The sequence below is a fragment of the Anguilla anguilla genome, chromosome 7 (genome assembly GCF_013347855.1).
Source record: "Anguilla anguilla isolate fAngAng1 chromosome 7, fAngAng1.pri, whole genome shotgun sequence".
Taxonomy (NCBI): Eukaryota; Metazoa; Chordata; class Actinopteri; order Anguilliformes; family Anguillidae; genus Anguilla; species Anguilla anguilla.
In genome coordinates this window covers 37,135,978-37,152,330 of record NC_049207.1, presented here as the reverse complement: position 1 = coordinate 37,152,330, position 16,353 = coordinate 37,135,978, and the positions used below count along the sequence as shown (strand labels likewise).

Here is a 16,353-nt window from a genome sequence, read left to right as displayed (position 1 = left end):
GTCTGGAGATGCTTTTAGTATGGACATAAAAAGTGAGACCAGGGTCAATGATAAAATGTTAATTTTTTTTTTGTCACATTTGGTACAACTAAGAAATATCAAGGTGTAAATAATGGTTAGATGAAATTATCTTTTTTTTAATTAATCTTTTTGTTTTATTGGACCTAAAACCAACATATACATTTAATCCAAGTTTGAGAGCATGAGAAGACAATTTAGTGCATCCAGGTCTTTATATCAGCAATACATGCCGCTAACTAACTCACTGAAGTGTAGGCTTAAAACAGTGTCATCCACATAGCAATTAAGCTCCATACTATATTCCCAGGGGGCAACATATGCCATGAAATGAGAAGTGGTCCTAGCATTGACACTGTGGAACATCATATTTCACCCTTGAGAGATCATACATTTTGGATATAGTTAAAACAATTTAGTCCTACTTCATAAGCATGGTTTAAACAAAGATTGTCTGTCCACAAAGTCCAATACAGCTATGGAATATGTCCAATAGGATATAATGGTCAAAGTGTCAAAAGCTGCATTTAGGTCAAGACACACTAGTATAGCTAGAGTTGCAGTCTGATGGCAGTAGTATATAATTTACAACCTTGTAAATGTCGTATCAATACTATTCATATAAATCCTTGTGGAATGTTTTAAGGATATAGATTGAACGAAGATATAGGCACTGAGTTGCTTAACAACATCTTTCACTTGTATTTACAATATGAAGGGGAGATTTGAAATAAGATTCTCAGTTCTCAAATAGATCTAAAGGAATTTGGTATCATAACCATTTCACACAACTAAACTTTTTTTGTCTTTATATTAAAATTAATATTAAAAAAAAAAAATCAAATAGATACGTGCAATCATGAAAGATTCTCTGTGGTTAAAATGAGCCGTGGTTTTCTCTTTACATGCAGCACGCTTCATTGTACGAGGGTTAGCGGAATGCTTAAGTTGTAGCATATTTTGTTATGTTAATTGTTTATTTTTTGCGAATTGTGCACTTTTCATGAAGTGTCTTATATAAATAAATAAATAAATAAATAAATAAATAAATAAATAAATAAAATGATGCGATCTGCGCGTGATAGCGGTCGCATATTGAGCCCCGGGTTGACTGCCCAGTATGCCAGGTGCAATTTATCCAAGACCAAAGATTTTACATACATTTTTCCCGTTTTAAACGCGCTGTGTCCTCCAAGCGGTAGATGTCAGTCACGTACACGACACGCAAGCTATCAAATACAGAATGAAGGTCCTCGTTTTCAACCAATGACAGGCTGATACGATTGTTCAAGATGGCGGTCGAAGTGCAGTGGGTATGGAGACTTGTGTAGAAGCTAGTAACAGGTTAACAAAAATATAAAAATAGCATGCTGGAAATCAGTCTACAACCTCCGAATTAATCTGAAATACAAATTATGGAAACGCGAGGAATAGAGCACCTTTTTGACTTCCAGAGGTAAATACGACACATTCCTTCTGTTTCCAAAATAAGCCGAGCTTTCCTTCACTTAGCTAGATACCTAGCTAGCTACTTAGCCGACTAATACGTTTTACGTTAGCTACTTAGCGACTGTCTATTGATAGAGGTGACTTGTTACTCGTCTGTGTTGTTAAACATAGCCTTATAGACTACCGCACAGTACTATCTCACTCATCGTTGTTATTTTTTAAACGTTGGTCTTTACATTGTACTTTAAGGCTAATGGTAGGGCAGTTAATACCTTGTACAAAATGCGAATAGTACGTTCGTGACATTAGCTTACGTTAGCTAACTTAACGCCTAACGTTAACGACAGCGAGCGTAAATTAGGCTTAAAAAGCAGGTAAATTCACGGACATTAACGATATTGCTAGCTAATCAACAAGGTATCGAACGTCGTTAACGTTAATTGGCTAGGGAATACATTTCATTGAAATCCACCACGTAATTAATGTTATCGTTATTAACGTTAGCTAGTTTGCAACAAAGATTTTGTTGCCTAGTCTGATGGAATGATCTTTACTGAACTAACGACCTGTGTTTACGAAATAAGAAAAATTCGTTATGGTTGTGATATATGCAGAAACCTTTGCTTTCAATTTACAGGTTTCCAAATGAAGGACTCCTCCTGGTACTACTGCTGTTGTACGCCCCTGTTGGCCTGGCTTTGATGTTGTTGAGAATTTTTATCGGCGTACACGTGTTTTTAGTGAGCTGCGCCCTTCCAGACAGTTTAATAAGAAGGTAAGGGACGCTGCGCTCATGCTGGTGCATCCGAAATGATCTCAATGGCACAAGCGTAGACATGACAGAAAAACCCACACGATAGACATGTATAATGTAGGTTCCCCCCACGGAACGAGCGCCAAGTGAAATGCGAATCTGCACATGCCAACGCAGTGACAGTGTTGTGATACTAGCGCTGTCTAATGCTAGTTGATATCCGTTTCATGTCACTTGACGTCTCATGCCATTTAAGTGACGTTGATTGCAAAAGGGCTATTTCAATCCCGGCAATGGTATTGGTGAATGGTAGTACGGTAATGTTGTGTTCTAAAGCAAATATCTCATCTGATAGGGGCATCTCAGTTCATTTATTACTGTAACTTGGGTCTTTTATTGGCATATATGTGTTGACTATTAAATGATCACATGCAACAACTGGTTCTGCAACCTTGTCTATTAAAAGTGTGGTTTCCGGCCTACAAACTTAGATCAGTAAAAACATGCTTAGAGTTCATTTAGAAGCTTTGCTCTGATCATCTGATACAGTTGTGGAACTGTCATATCAACATTACATTGTTTTCATTTAGCAGGTGGTATAATCCAAAATGACTTGCAATGAAAGATAACATAAGTGAATCCAACAGATAAGAAACAGTACCAGACCTGGCTAAAAACATTCCCATACCAGTGAGTCTAAGTGCAATATTAATAAAGCACTAAATGTAAGCAGACTTGTTCCAGCCTAGAGCCTTAATGTTGTTTTGTTCTATATGTGTTGTGTTGTACTCGTGTTGAGAGTAATGTACTATAATAACATACGATACAATACTTTGTCTGATTACTCAGCAAGTTGTCTTGTGTCGTAGTGCCAACAGTTCCATATAATATATAATCACAAGAGACAAGCACGGTACTACAAAAGACATTACAAAGAAATACATTTGAATACAATTAAATATAAAAACTTTTTTTAAACACAAATGAAATAAATTCAAACGAAGACAATACATCCAACCGCAATCTTCATTTTACACACAATACTTTACCAACATGTAGCACAAACAACATCAAACTACAAACTGATGGCGTCTCTGGTTCGCAGCCAGCCCCCCAGAAATATGATCATAATAAAATACATAATATACATGACGTAATGCATAATAGATATTGAGTGCTTGTGAGGCTGAAGAGTTGGCATAAGATTTGACATCCGACTGTTCAGAAATGTAGAGCATGGGCAGTACGTTCTGCATTGTGTTACCGCTGCAGTGCAAAGTTTTGGGCACACAGGTACACAAAAAAAGGCAGCTGTCCCCAAAGAACAGTCTACTTATAAAATGTGATATGGGGAATTCTATTCATGATCAAGTGTCATCGTCCTCAGTAAATTTGCCTCAGCAGGGCATTTGCAATGCTAGGTCTCAGTGTTAATGATTGCCAAATGGCCTGTGTTTCCCTTTATCAGCATCAGTTATGCTCTTCATACTCCATACCTAGTGGCTTCTTTCATTTATTATAAGGCACAGTGCTTTTAAGTGCTTCTTCCTTTGTGCTTCTGCTGCACAGTATGAAAAGCACACTGGCTTGTTTGAAAATAAACCCTTGAACATGTATATGTACGTGTTTTTTCTTTTCTTTTTTTCTTAAGGCAGCAGCTGTGCAGGTATTAAGTAATGTGCTCTCAGTGCAAATATAGAGAATATCCTTGGGCTTCCATTGTAGTTTTTCATGTACTCTTTATCCCTTATAGCTCACGCATTGGCCTCTGTTGTTTATTTGGAATCCGGGAGAAATTGGCTCAGACTAGCTTGTGACCAGTGCGAATACTGCCACTCTTTTTGTTACCTTTTTTTACACAGCAGATGCTTTATCCAAGACAACCTACAGGACATAGCTTATATTTGACATTCCTATTCTGTTCAGCTGGGTGTATACAGAAACAGACAAGATCTCCAAGTGGATTTAGTCCTGGTTTAAGGTTTTGGAATCCAGGGTGATTGTGCTTTCACACTTGGCAGAATGAACTGTGACAGGGAAATAAACTACGTTCTGGGACAAACTCAGGACCAATGTGACCTGTCTGAAAATGCCCTAGATCTGTTGCAGAGGCAGGTCTTGCTTCAGTCAGGGCAGCCCACGTGGCTGAAGAACCCAAGGGTAAACTCTGAATACCATTTAGGCCCTAGGTGATTCCCCTCCACATTGCACAGTGACAGGAAGGCACTCCCTTGTAGGGAATTGAGTAATTGCGGTGCCTGTTAGCCAATTCAGTTGATGAAGGCAGATGAAATTCAACATACCAGGCTGTTGATTAAAATGCTCTGTGCCTTGCCATGACATGTCTAACATTCTCCATTTTATTTTAGTTGAGAGCGAATGCACTATACATCTCTACAAATACGCTCTAGTATTGATTAATTTCCCTAGGGTGACTGAGAAACGTAATCTTTGTCTTAGTTTTATGTGAGGAGACTTGAGTAACTCAAATGGATTATTTGGAGAATGCAGCGTTTCCATTTCAAGTTCTAGTCATGGCTGAATGACTGGTCATTCAGGCATCGTTTCCTGAAAGAAAGTTCTGAATTTAGCTTTAGATCTACAAAATAGTGTTGTTCACTGCAGTGCTCTTCATGATTAGGCCCTGGAGAAATTCTTGTTTTTTTTTCAAGCGGTACACGATATGGAAATTCTGTGACATAACTTGTTTTTCTAGCCACACTTAAGTGTTAAAATATCAACTCTTACAGAGTACATATGGTCACTGTTGGACTCATGAGACTCTGAGCTGAATTAACACTGGACATATTATTGCTTATTAGCTGGTGCCCGTACCTCCCCGTTTTACATTTTTGATCAATGCAAATTGCAACCAAGTTTCCACGTTCATTGACGTCAATGTGTACAGATTGTAAAAAAAAAATGTCATCACCATCCATAGTTGTATAAAATGTATTTCAGTCTGTAACCAAGACATTGATATCATCGATTTAAAGCTATGTTAAACAGTCATTCAGTTTGCTGTATCAGACATTTTGGTTATCATCCAATCAACACTTATTCAAGTGTATGAGAAGACGGACAGACCGTTTGTCCTTTCACACTTGCCCTATGTCTGACTAGTGTATTAGACTGGGAAAAAATAAAAGCTCCACTAAGAACATCAACATTTTTTTGTTTACTTGACTGAATGTTTTACATATATTGAGCACCTGTTGTTCTGTCTGTGTGATGAAATTGTTGTTCCAGAAGCTAGTTTTTTTTATAGGTATTGTAAACTCTGACAACCAGGTGGTCAGCAAGGTGATTGCCATTTTGCACACTGCAAGAGAGATCCCTATATCCAAACCCATGTCTTAAAACATTGTTCTTTGCACCTTCAGTGCAATTGTACTGGGTGTAATATCCATTCATACAAACCTGAATATAGCCAGACATATTTTGAATGCAGGAGAATACTCAATTTCCCTTCTGGTTTTACATGGCTCAGAAGGTGGTCTTATCATAAAGAGTCACCTGACAGTGTGAATGCGTGTCTCAGTTGTTCCATATGCCATATTTTCCTGCATGAACAACTAAAACTGGCCCTAATTGTAGGTGTATTAACTTTTGCAAGTGGAATATTTGCGCTGTCTGATGATTCTGTTAAATCATAGCTCAAAAGAAATCTAGCCACCTTTCCCTGCTCTTTTCCCTTTTACTTTTTGATGGGTGTTCATCATTACATTACAGTAAAATATGTAATCCATTAATGCGAAGTGCTTTCCAGTGTTCCTCAATTAAACCATGTGCGTGCATCTGCTATCTGTTTTTTTAAACTTTGAAATCTAAAGTTGTACTGCGTTCATTCAGAAAACCTTGTGTGTATGTAATTATGTATGCTTTTGGACTTTATATTTTGGGGTCTCCAGTTTTCATCTGGTTTTGTTTTAGATTCATCGTGCGAATCATGTGTTCCATGCTGGGTATGTACGTCAAACAGAATGACCCCCGGTTACGGGATGGAAATGTCAAACTCTACATCTGCAACCATGTCACACGGTTCGACCACAACATTCTCAACCTCCTGACTTCCTGTAACACTGTGAGTTTGGGTTTGGTGGGGCATTATTGGAAACTTTGTCAGTTTTATGATCAATAATCCTATTCATTGCTATGATGTTAGGATCAGATTAGTGTGTTACAGGCTATGAACGTTTTTGAGGAGTGGACCAGTTTTAGTCTTATTGCAGGTTATTAAAGATTTTGAGAAGCACCGCCATAACCTTGAACCTATTGCAAGCATGGCGTTGTCCACATTTCAGATAGACATTGTATCAACACTTAACTATGGGTATGATAGCATAGAGGAAATGATTGCTGTGGCTAAGGAGTCCTCTTGTTTTGGTTTCTCATCTCCAGCCCATGCTTGAAGGCTTGCGGGGCTTTGAGTGCTGGGCACGGGGGTACATGGAGATGGCAGCTGTGACAGGACGGGCAGAGCTGGTAGAAGCCTTGCAGAGGTACTGTTCCACCCCTGGTGTTCCACCCCTTCTACTCTTCCCTGAGGAGGACACTACCAACGGCCGTGTCGGCCTCCTCAAATTCAGGTAACTGCCAACAGTCGAGATGACTCCCTGAAATTCAGATAACTACCTGCCACCTCACCCATCTTCTGTAATTCTGGGCTGTGTTCAGTGTGAGCCAAACTATTAAACCGAAAATCAAATGCCCCCTTGCACAGTTTTTCTGGAGGCTGAGAAGGTGCTTGATTGTAAAGTGGTGTAACCGACTGTAATGATGCCCACCTCCTCATATATTGAGGTAACCTAACTACCAACAGCCACAGGCGCGTAAATATATTCAGACTACTAGGAATGACCACGGCCACCCCTGTGGGTGTCTTTCACAGTCCAGGTTATGTCTTTGTTTAACAGCCCTGAGTGCAGAAGTCTGACATGTGGAGCTCAGATCATGCAGATCCTACTGTGGCCATACTGTGGAACGTCCATCCCTTTGTACATTTCATATTCATGAGACTGTGGTGGATCTACCATGCTCAGACTATTATTGGCCAACTTAAATACATGTTTTGTTGTGGATAGCTGTGCTGGTCTTCCATTTTCCTATTTCAGATGATCAGGGTTTCCATTCTTGAAAATCATACAGACGAGAAAAAGAACATCAAGAAACAATTTAGGGGCTTGAATAGTCCATTGAAATATTTTGGTGATCATTTAGAAAATAATGGACTTGCTGTATATGAATTCATACTGGGTTCATTGAGCTCACATCACGCATATTAACACCATTTTTATTTTCCTTCATTGTGCGTTTGCTATCCTTGTAGTACAGCCTGTTGTAATGTACACAGCCTCAGATTTGGGAATGTGACCTTTTGACAGAATTAAAACAGGTTTCGAACGCTGACAGTCCATACCAGCACCAGGGAAAAATCTTGTTGGTATCAATACAGGGCTATTACACTACTTATATGTGTTTGTGTGTGTATATGCAAGTGTGCCTGTGTGTGTTTGAAGTAGGCCTATATCTTATCATTTACTAAGGCAATCAGCTCAGATAATTAAAGTGCAAAGTAGAGCCTAGGTAGAGCTCATATAAGCTTCTGAATGTCTATTGAACGTTGTTCCTGTTCTCTCTTGTCCCCACAGCACCTGGGCCTTCTCCCTGACCGAATCTGTACAGCCTGTGGCCTTGTTTGTGAAGCGGCCGCTTCTCGCCGTGGTAATATTTAACTTTGCAACACGGTGGCTTTGCCGTTCAGCAGATGCGTTAAGTTTGTACAGGTTTTTGTTTTTACACTTGTACAGTGGCTACATTGTGCATGTTCTCACTCATTAAATTTTAAGTTGTTCTTCTGCAATTTTTGGGTGGGTGCTGCATGCTGTGCGCTGTTGTTGGTAATTTGACCAGACAAATAAAGACTTGTCCTTGAGGTAGTTTTGAATCGTTGAATCAACTATGTAAAAGAAAAAAAAAAAACTAGAATGTCGTATTTCAGATTCTATACAAATTCCATAGGCTCACAGATGTTGAATACGTGTGTGTGTGTGTGTGTGGAGCAGGACTAGTAAAACTAGTAGTTTTATTTTTAAAATCAGAAATACTGCATTCAGCTTCTCAAAGGTAAGAAAATGAGCATGCTGAGATGTTTTAATAAACCCAAAGACCTTCTAGTGGAATGTTTGAGATTTAGCTTTATTTCTGACATTCTAACATTGTCTGAACCGTCTTTCCCTCCTGCAGAATACAGTCGAATCATCTTGGGTGGCAGAACTGTTATGGACCCTGTTCGTGCCGTTTACAGTGTACCAAGTAAGGTACTAGCTATTACTGCCTCTTGTTGGGAATTGGGTTGGAAGGAAATGTTAAAAAGGGGGGGATTGATGAAGAAACCTATATTATAATTTCCACCTCTGAAGTACAGCTATGAAAAAGTATTCCTGATTCCTTCTTGATTTCCTCTATTATTGCATATTGGTGCACTGAGGGTTTCAGATCAAAAGGAACCTGAGTAAACACAAAACACATTTTTAAATTTATTTCATTTATTTAATGAAAAAGTTATCAAACAATCGTATCACTCATGTGAACAAGTAATTGCCTCCTGAAGCTTACAAACTGATTGTACCACCTTTAGCAGCAATAACTGCGAAAAATCGCTGTGGATAAACTTTTTACCCACTCTTGGCAGAACTGCTTTAATTCAGGCAAATTGGTAGGTTTTTAAACATGAACTGTTCCAGGTCCTGCCACATCATCTGTATTGGGTTCAAGTCAGGACTTTGACTAGGCCACTGAAATTTCATTAATTTTTTCTTTTTTTTTCTTTTCACCCATTTGAGTGTGGACTTGCTTTTACTGTTTTGGATCATTGATTTGCTGCGTAACCCAATTATGCTTCAGCTCACAGACAGATGACTCAACATTCTTCTTAAGAATGTTCTGGTACAGATCAAAATCCATGGTTCTTTCAATAATAGCAAATCTTCCCGGTCCTGTGACAGCAAAGCATCCCCACACCATCACACTACCACCACCATATTTGACTGGTGGTATGAAGTTCGTACTGTGAAATGCTGTATTTGCTTAACGCCAGACAAAATGGGACCACTGTCATCCAAAAAGTTCCACTTTTAACTTACGCTGACGCTAGAGAGGCATGCACTTCTTTGGATGATGTTGTGGGATATTTTGTGACTTCCTGGATGAGTTGTTGCTGTGCCGTTAGAGACATTTTGGCTAGCTGGCCACTCCTGGTAAGATTCACCACTGTTCCAAGTGTTCTCCATTTGGAGATAATGGCTCTTTGTGGTTCGGGGAGCCCGAGAGCCTTAGAAATTGCATTGTAGCCCTTTCCGCACTGATATTTATATAGATTTCAAAATGTTTTTTCCTCATACTTTCATTGAGGCTTAGTGTGCTTGTAGAAACTTTGTGCTGATTACTTTGCTCTGATGGTAAGGTTCAATGTGAGGGAGATTTAGATTCAACTGCAATCGGCTGAATCTACTTTTTAATTAAATTAGTTTAATTGGTTGATTTTGTACAAAGGTGGGCAATGCATTTTTCACGCAGGGGCATATGGGTGTTTAATTACTTTATTCATTAAATAAATTAAATTATAATTTTCAAAATTTGTTATGTTTATTTAGGTTAACCTCTATCTGATATTACATTTTGTCTAAAGATCTAAAACTATTCAGTGTGACATATATGCAGTAATAAAGGAAGTCAGGATGAGGGCAAATACTTTTTTACGGCACTGTAGTTTGCTTTATGTATGACTTTCTAATGTGGTGACTTCCCTCATTCTCCTACATTTCACCTCTATTTTCTTATGGAATGAAACAGGAATCCTATCAGCTCAGTCACTCATTAAACTGTTTGGAAGTGAACATTTTCCAACATGTGACACAGCCAAAAAAAAGTTGTCCTTAGCACATTTTGGAAAGGCAATCAATGTTTTTAATACATGGCTTTGTTTCCTGGTGACAGTTCTCATTATTTATAATGTCCCTTAAATTGCACCAAAGGTACACTGTTAATATGTCAGTAGGTCACCATGTTGTTTTCAACTTGTATGACACAACAAGTTTGTGTCATTGTTCCCTGGAACAATTTAAGTGCTATAAAATTAAACCTAGAGAAAATGTCTGGTTGGACACATCAAGCGCAGACCGACTAAAGACTTCTCTCTGGGCTCTAATCACTTCATTGTACATTTAAACCTCTTGTTTTAAGTTATTCTTTATTAATTTATGGATTTCAGCTTTATCCTAAAACAATTGCCTGGCTGATTGGCTGACCAGTCCCATATTTGTAAAGAAAAATCAGGCTAGTAATTTATAGCCATCTAGAAGTTAGTAATCTGTTTTTCCCATGGTGAAATTTCAGCTGTGCTCTTTTTGTGCAGCTTCTAAAAGGTCAAACTGAACAGCAAAGCTGAAATGCAAGGCAGCATAGCAGTCAGATTGCAGAGCGCTTACTGGCCTCTAATCATCAATATGTCCAGGAAGTGTTGGTACCAGTTAACTCCAACTCCCAGTTAGCGGTCTGAACTGGAAGTGCTCTGGTTTAGCTGCACACGCACACACCATAGTTTTTCCTGCATTTGTTCCAGTGTGGACAGTTGAGAGAATACTGTAGTGTTGTTGTGCCAATTGAGGGAGACAGTGGAGGGGATGGTACGTTTGGTGAAGGGTCTTCTCTCTCTCCCTCTTTCTCTCTCAATCCCTGTCCTACCACTCTGCAGATGGCTTCCTACAGTGTCTCGACCAGAGTCGCCAGAAGAGTTTGCCGATAGAGTTCAGGAGGTATGTCCTTGTTGAATATTCCAGCAGCATTTCTGCCTTTGTGCCTGGGGCGGAGGGGGCTTCCTGGTTATACCCTTAAACAGCTAACTTAACAAGAGTGTGATAGCTGTACAATTTCCCTTTGCTATCGTCATCTGAAGACCATGTTTACACCTGTTGTGCTCTATATTTTGAACTCTATAGAAATGTAAAAGGTTTGTGGTCTTTCTTTATTTTTTCCCCTCTATATCTTTGTTTTCAGCTCCTGGCTATTGAGCTGGGTGTGGTGTCTACACAGTTTACCAAAGCAGACAAAGCTGAACACATCAAAAGGAAAAGACATGTCATGCCTCGGGCAGCAAACTCGAGTAAGTGGCGAAGAAAAACCATCAGCTTAGTTACACCAAGTTGAGGATCAATGAGGAGGGGCTATGAGTATTTTATACATCCAACATAGTCTTAAGCTGAATCTATCGCCGTTTCAATCGGTTGCATTAGTAAATCTGTGTAGTTACACATACACATAACTGATACATTTGTCACTCTTTGTGCACTTTTCCTTTGGACTTAGTGTTGTCATGATTCAAATGGGAATATGTGGTCAGTAATAATATGAACATAACTTAGTTTTTCTCAGAAAATTTTCTCCCAGGATACCCGTTAGCTATAACCACCAACCCAAGAAAATGCTTTAATAAAGTTACATTTTTTAAATCTCACATTTGGAATTTTATCCATTTCGGGAAATATACATGATAAATCACTGAATTAAATTAATCAGGTGCATTTTTCGTTGGATCCAGCATTGACAAAAATGTTACCAGAGTTGTTGGACAGAGTTTAATTGTGGGCTTTGGTTGCCAGATCTTGGTGCTAGACCTCGGACCTCTCCTGTGGGTTCAGTGGGTCCCAGTTCTGGGACAGAGGACCGCCAAATTGCCGGGATGGCTCGGCAGGTGAAGGAGGTGCTCCCTGATATCCCACTCAGCATCATCACAAGGGACCTGGGTATGTCATTTCCTGTCAGTTTTTTCCAGTTCTGATCCTTGAACTGATCTAGGATCTGCTCCCCTAGAATGTGCGCTGTGTACTTGATTAGTAATTGTGATTGGTCGTCTGCACTAAATTTAATATTATGTACATTGAAAACTTGCTCAGGCTCTCCATTGGAGTCAGGTTGAAACAGACTAACCTTGAGCTGAATTCTAAACATTTTGAGAAAATCATTGAACTGATCCAGGGTCACTGTCTGGGACCTGAGTATTAACGGCTTTGTTTCTTCATCTCTATACAATTTGTTTGTCGTTTCCCGTTTTTCACTGCTGCTTCCTGTTTGTGACTCAAAGTTTACTTTCAGGCCAGTCATTTGGGACGGTTCAGTAGCGGAATAACCGCATGTTAAACCTAAAATACAACTGAAAATAAACCCAAAAAACAGCCAGCCCCTTGCTTTCCTCATTCACAGCAGTGTTGATCTAAGACCCATGCCCATTAACTGAGCCTTCAGTGACGTGTCCATATCAATCAGTGGGTGAGGGAATGTTTTGTAAGTTCTCATGTGTGAAAGAGGGGTAAATGGTTTGGTAGTTTGGTCAGTTTCTTCTCAGGTTCCGGGTAAACCAAGTACTAGATGCATGTGCAGAATCCACGCTTTAGTGATTCACTATGTGCTTGGCTTTTTTATTTTTTTTTTATTTTTTTTATAACAGTTAGGCTCTGTGGGTCCTACTGTGTTTTCTTTAACATTGGAGGAAGGTGGCTACGGAGGCTCCTTCAAATGATTCCCTTCTTTTGTTTTTGTATTTTTGTGCAGTTCGGACAAATTGTGTGGACACCACCATCACCAACCTGCTGGAGTGCAGTGAGGAGGCCCTGGAAGAAGCCTCCACTGGGGACCCATCAGGATTATCCTGGGGCCCTCAATCCCCTGCTGCCCCACCTGTTTCCATCATAAAGGTGACTCACGTATGCTTGGCCTACAGTCCTTTTACCAGCTGTCAAATATCCCATCTCCTTGGACAACACTAATTGTAATACATTTTTCATCTGCAAAATGTGTGGTGAGGTTTACCTTGCATTGCAGTAGTTTACTAATGACTGTTAAAGTTCCTTGAGAAAGAAATCCATTTTTGTATTTTGCTTATCAGTTTCCATAGCTGACTGAAACTGATGATACTTCACACTTTTAATTGCTGTACTGTGGATGGATGATATTAAATATTAAAGAAATTCCCAATGCTGTAACATTTCCCATTAGGTAGAAGGACCATGAGTTACTGATCAAAGTTTTGTGTAATACATTTTCTAGTTCACCAAAATCACATACTGGCACGTACTCTGAAAGCTGTATTCTCTTGAAAGACATGGTATATGCTATATGACTAAAAGTATGTGGACACCCCTTGGTCTTTTATGGTTTGGGCTTGGCCCCTTAGATCCGGTGAAGGCAAAACTTAATGCTACAGCATACAATCACATTATAGACATTTCTGTGGTGCCCCACCAGTTTGGGGAAGGCCCTTTCCTGTTTCAGCATGGCAATGACCCTAGGCATACAGCACGGCCCATACAGAAATGGTTTTGTCGAGATCAGCCTGGAAGAACTTGACTGGCCTGCACAGTACCCTGACTTCAACCCCATCCAACACATTTGGGATCAATTGGAAAGCCAACTGCAAGCCAGGCCTAATCACCCAACCTCACTAATGCTCTTCTGGCTGAATGGAAGCAAATCCCTGCAGCAGTGCTCCAATAATTAGTATAAAGCCTTCTTAGAAGAGTGGAGCTTGTTATAGCGGCAAAGAGTGGACCAACTCCATATTAATGCCATCATTTTGGATTAGATGTTGGATGTCAGGTGTCCACATACTTTTTGGCCATGTAGTGTATGTAGAGAAATCTATAAGGCAGTTTTTAATGGGTCACCATTACACAATCCCCAGGATACTTGCGTGAGTTTGATTATAGTTGAATATTGCTGTACAAGCTGCTTTGGAGTTGCTTCAAGCTTTTTTTTTTTTTTTTTTTGCTTTAAACTATGATATCCCAAAACAGTGATCTCCCAAAAGCTCCTATACCAGCCATTATAAAGCTGACACGTCATCAGACACCTCTGTAATATCTAAACTATCCGTCATTGCACACAGAAATTTTTATTTTATTTTATTTACTCGAGGTTAACTATGCTCTGAACTGACTCTACTCCGTTTAACAAAGTAATTTTGCTTTGTTTTTATACACAGCCAGCTGCTAAAACCTTTGGGAAGTCTCCCATTGACAGACACATGTCCCTGAAGGAGAGGAAAGAGGCCTTGTATGAGTATGCACGACGGTATGGAACAGACTTATTCAAGTTTTAGAACGTTTAAAAAGGGTCACTCTGGGAAAGGAAGGGGGGTCAGAAATCGGGAATACCCTGTTCCAGGGAATTACTGTGCCAATCACACTCAATCGTGCCAATGATTTTTTTTTAATACAAGCAATTCAAATACAATGACTGTATATTGAATTGCTCATTAAATCACTGAGACCACTGAGATGATGTATGATGAGAGATGGGTACATTATTTTGCCCGCAGCTCACTAAGAAACCATAACACTGTACTCAACTAGCACTGTTCTTCCCCCACATCTTTTCCAGACGTTACATTGAGAAACATGGACTGAATCAGGAAAATGCCCTATGAATCTGCAGCAAGCACGGACAAGAGGATTTCTCCAGAAAGACGGCCACAGATATGAATTGTATTCGCATTCCCCTGTGCAGAGAGAGAGAGAGACCAGATTCCTGCAAACAGAAATGCTCGTGTAAACCTCAGTTAGGTGTGTGTGCGCGTGCGTGGGAGATACTGTACTACTGGAAAATTCAGTGGCTTTTTTTTCATATCTTGCATGGTTACCATGCATGCATCTTTTTAAGCATTTCTCTCTATAAATAAGATTATTTTGGTAAGTTTGTATTAAGACGCAGTGACCGTGAAACTTGTTATTTTTTACAATGTCCAAAAGTGGTGTGAAACCGATATGCAGGGTTCAGCCTGGCCGATCTTGAATGGAGTACATCTTGAGGTTCCTTATTGTCATAAAGATGGGTGTGAATAAGTACAGTATCAGCTTTTAAGACATTAAAGCCAACCATTTGTAAATGCATGAAACTGACTCTCTCATTTTTACAACCAGGTGTTAATTCTCTGCCCGTTTCAAATACTATGCTGCTTAATTAAATCCCATGGACATTATCTCAGGTGAATAAAGAATTTCAAGTAAATCAATATGCCATTAATATATTTCCACATACATTTAATTCCTTTGTTTATTCTTTGTGATTTTTTTTTTTTTCTTTTATTATTGCCAAGTCGTTGACAAAGAAGCTGATTGGCCATACAATACAGCTATTCATAAATACAATATTAAAATTGGCCAGGAGCCTGCGTTTTACTGCAAGGTACCTTAATAGTTTCCCATGCGATTCAGTGTCTTTTAGACCTCCCCTTACAAAAAATAACTGCAGTCCATCTGTAGTTGTAATGATTGTAATTATTATCGTATTACTCCAGTATTATGCAATATTGTACACGTGTTTTTTTTCAATTGCAGTATTACTGTAGTTACAAATCACATTCACTTCATATGCACTACTCATTAAGTATACTCTTGTGTTGCAGTTTAACTGCATTATGCTTCCGTTGAACTACAGAATAACTGCAGTAGCCGCAGTAAGGGCCTGGTTAGACAACCGTATCGTATTTTTGTGGCTGTAGTACCACTTTATCTTTGAACATGGTACACTTGCAACAGTGGGCGAACCATTCAGACTTCCTTGATCATAACTCAGTTTACAGTGCATGTAAAGCTGCACCTTTTGCAGGGATGCGGGACTGAAACTCGAGCACTTACGAACTGCAGTAGGCTATAGCTGTTAATATATAAATAGATGTCCCTTACGGTCATGGGTAAAAATGTGACAGACATGTTGCCCTTTGTAGGCTAGCCTACCTGCATACAATTATATTCACGAAACGTTGCCTAATCGGTGGAGGACGGATATAGCTACAGGAAGTAGTTTTTGGAATGTTTTTCAAAATTCTAAGCATTCTCAAACTCCGTTGCTTTCAACAGCCAGTAGTGATTGTTAGGCCTATACCAGCATTATTAGATTGTTAATTTAAGAACAATCTAATCACTCATTTGTGATCTTACACCAAAAACTGTCAAAGACTAGCTCCTCCTAATAAGCCATGTGTGTGTTGCCTCGCAGCGACAAAATAAGACCGAAATATTAGGCTACCTTAACATTAAAGGGATATCATCGCAATGCCATGTCATCACTGAATGAGA

General features: G+C 39.3%; 1 protein-coding gene across 2 annotated transcripts; it reads left to right on the top strand.

Moving 5' to 3' along the window:
- Window positions 1-1,285: 1,285 nt before the first annotated feature.
- aup1 (AUP1 lipid droplet regulating VLDL assembly factor) lies at window positions 1,286-15,170 on the top strand. Of its 2 annotated transcripts, none has more exons than XM_035425900.1 (12): window positions 1,286-1,474; window positions 2,105-2,242; window positions 6,155-6,305; window positions 6,623-6,810; window positions 7,873-7,945; window positions 8,468-8,541; window positions 10,977-11,037; window positions 11,279-11,384; window positions 11,881-12,024; window positions 12,830-12,972; window positions 14,259-14,347; window positions 14,657-15,170. In XM_035425900.1, exons 1-12 carry the CDS (start codon window positions 1,434-1,436, stop codon window positions 14,700-14,702), a joined length of 1,254 nt encoding a protein of 417 aa, XP_035281791.1. In that variant the 5' UTR covers window positions 1,286-1,433; the 3' UTR covers window positions 14,703-15,170. The 2 variants fall into 2 exon arrangements, with proteins under 2 accessions (XP_035281791.1, XP_035281790.1); XM_035425899.1 differs by having other exon boundaries at window positions 7,873-7,992; window positions 8,468-8,536.
- The last annotated feature ends 1,183 nt before the right edge of the window (window positions 15,171-16,353 follow it).

Coding starts and splice junctions, on each gene's coding strand:
- aup1 (XM_035425899.1), top strand. CDS start 1,434: ATGGAAACGCGAGGAATAGAGCACCTTTTTGACTTCCAGAG. Junction 2,243..6,154: donor CCAGACAGTTTAATAAGAAG/GTAAGGGACGCT, acceptor GTTTTGTTTTAG/ATTCATCGTGCGAATCATGT. Junction 12,025..12,829: donor CATCATCACAAGGGACCTGG/GTATGTCATTTC, acceptor ATTTTTGTGCAG/TTCGGACAAATTGTGTGGAC.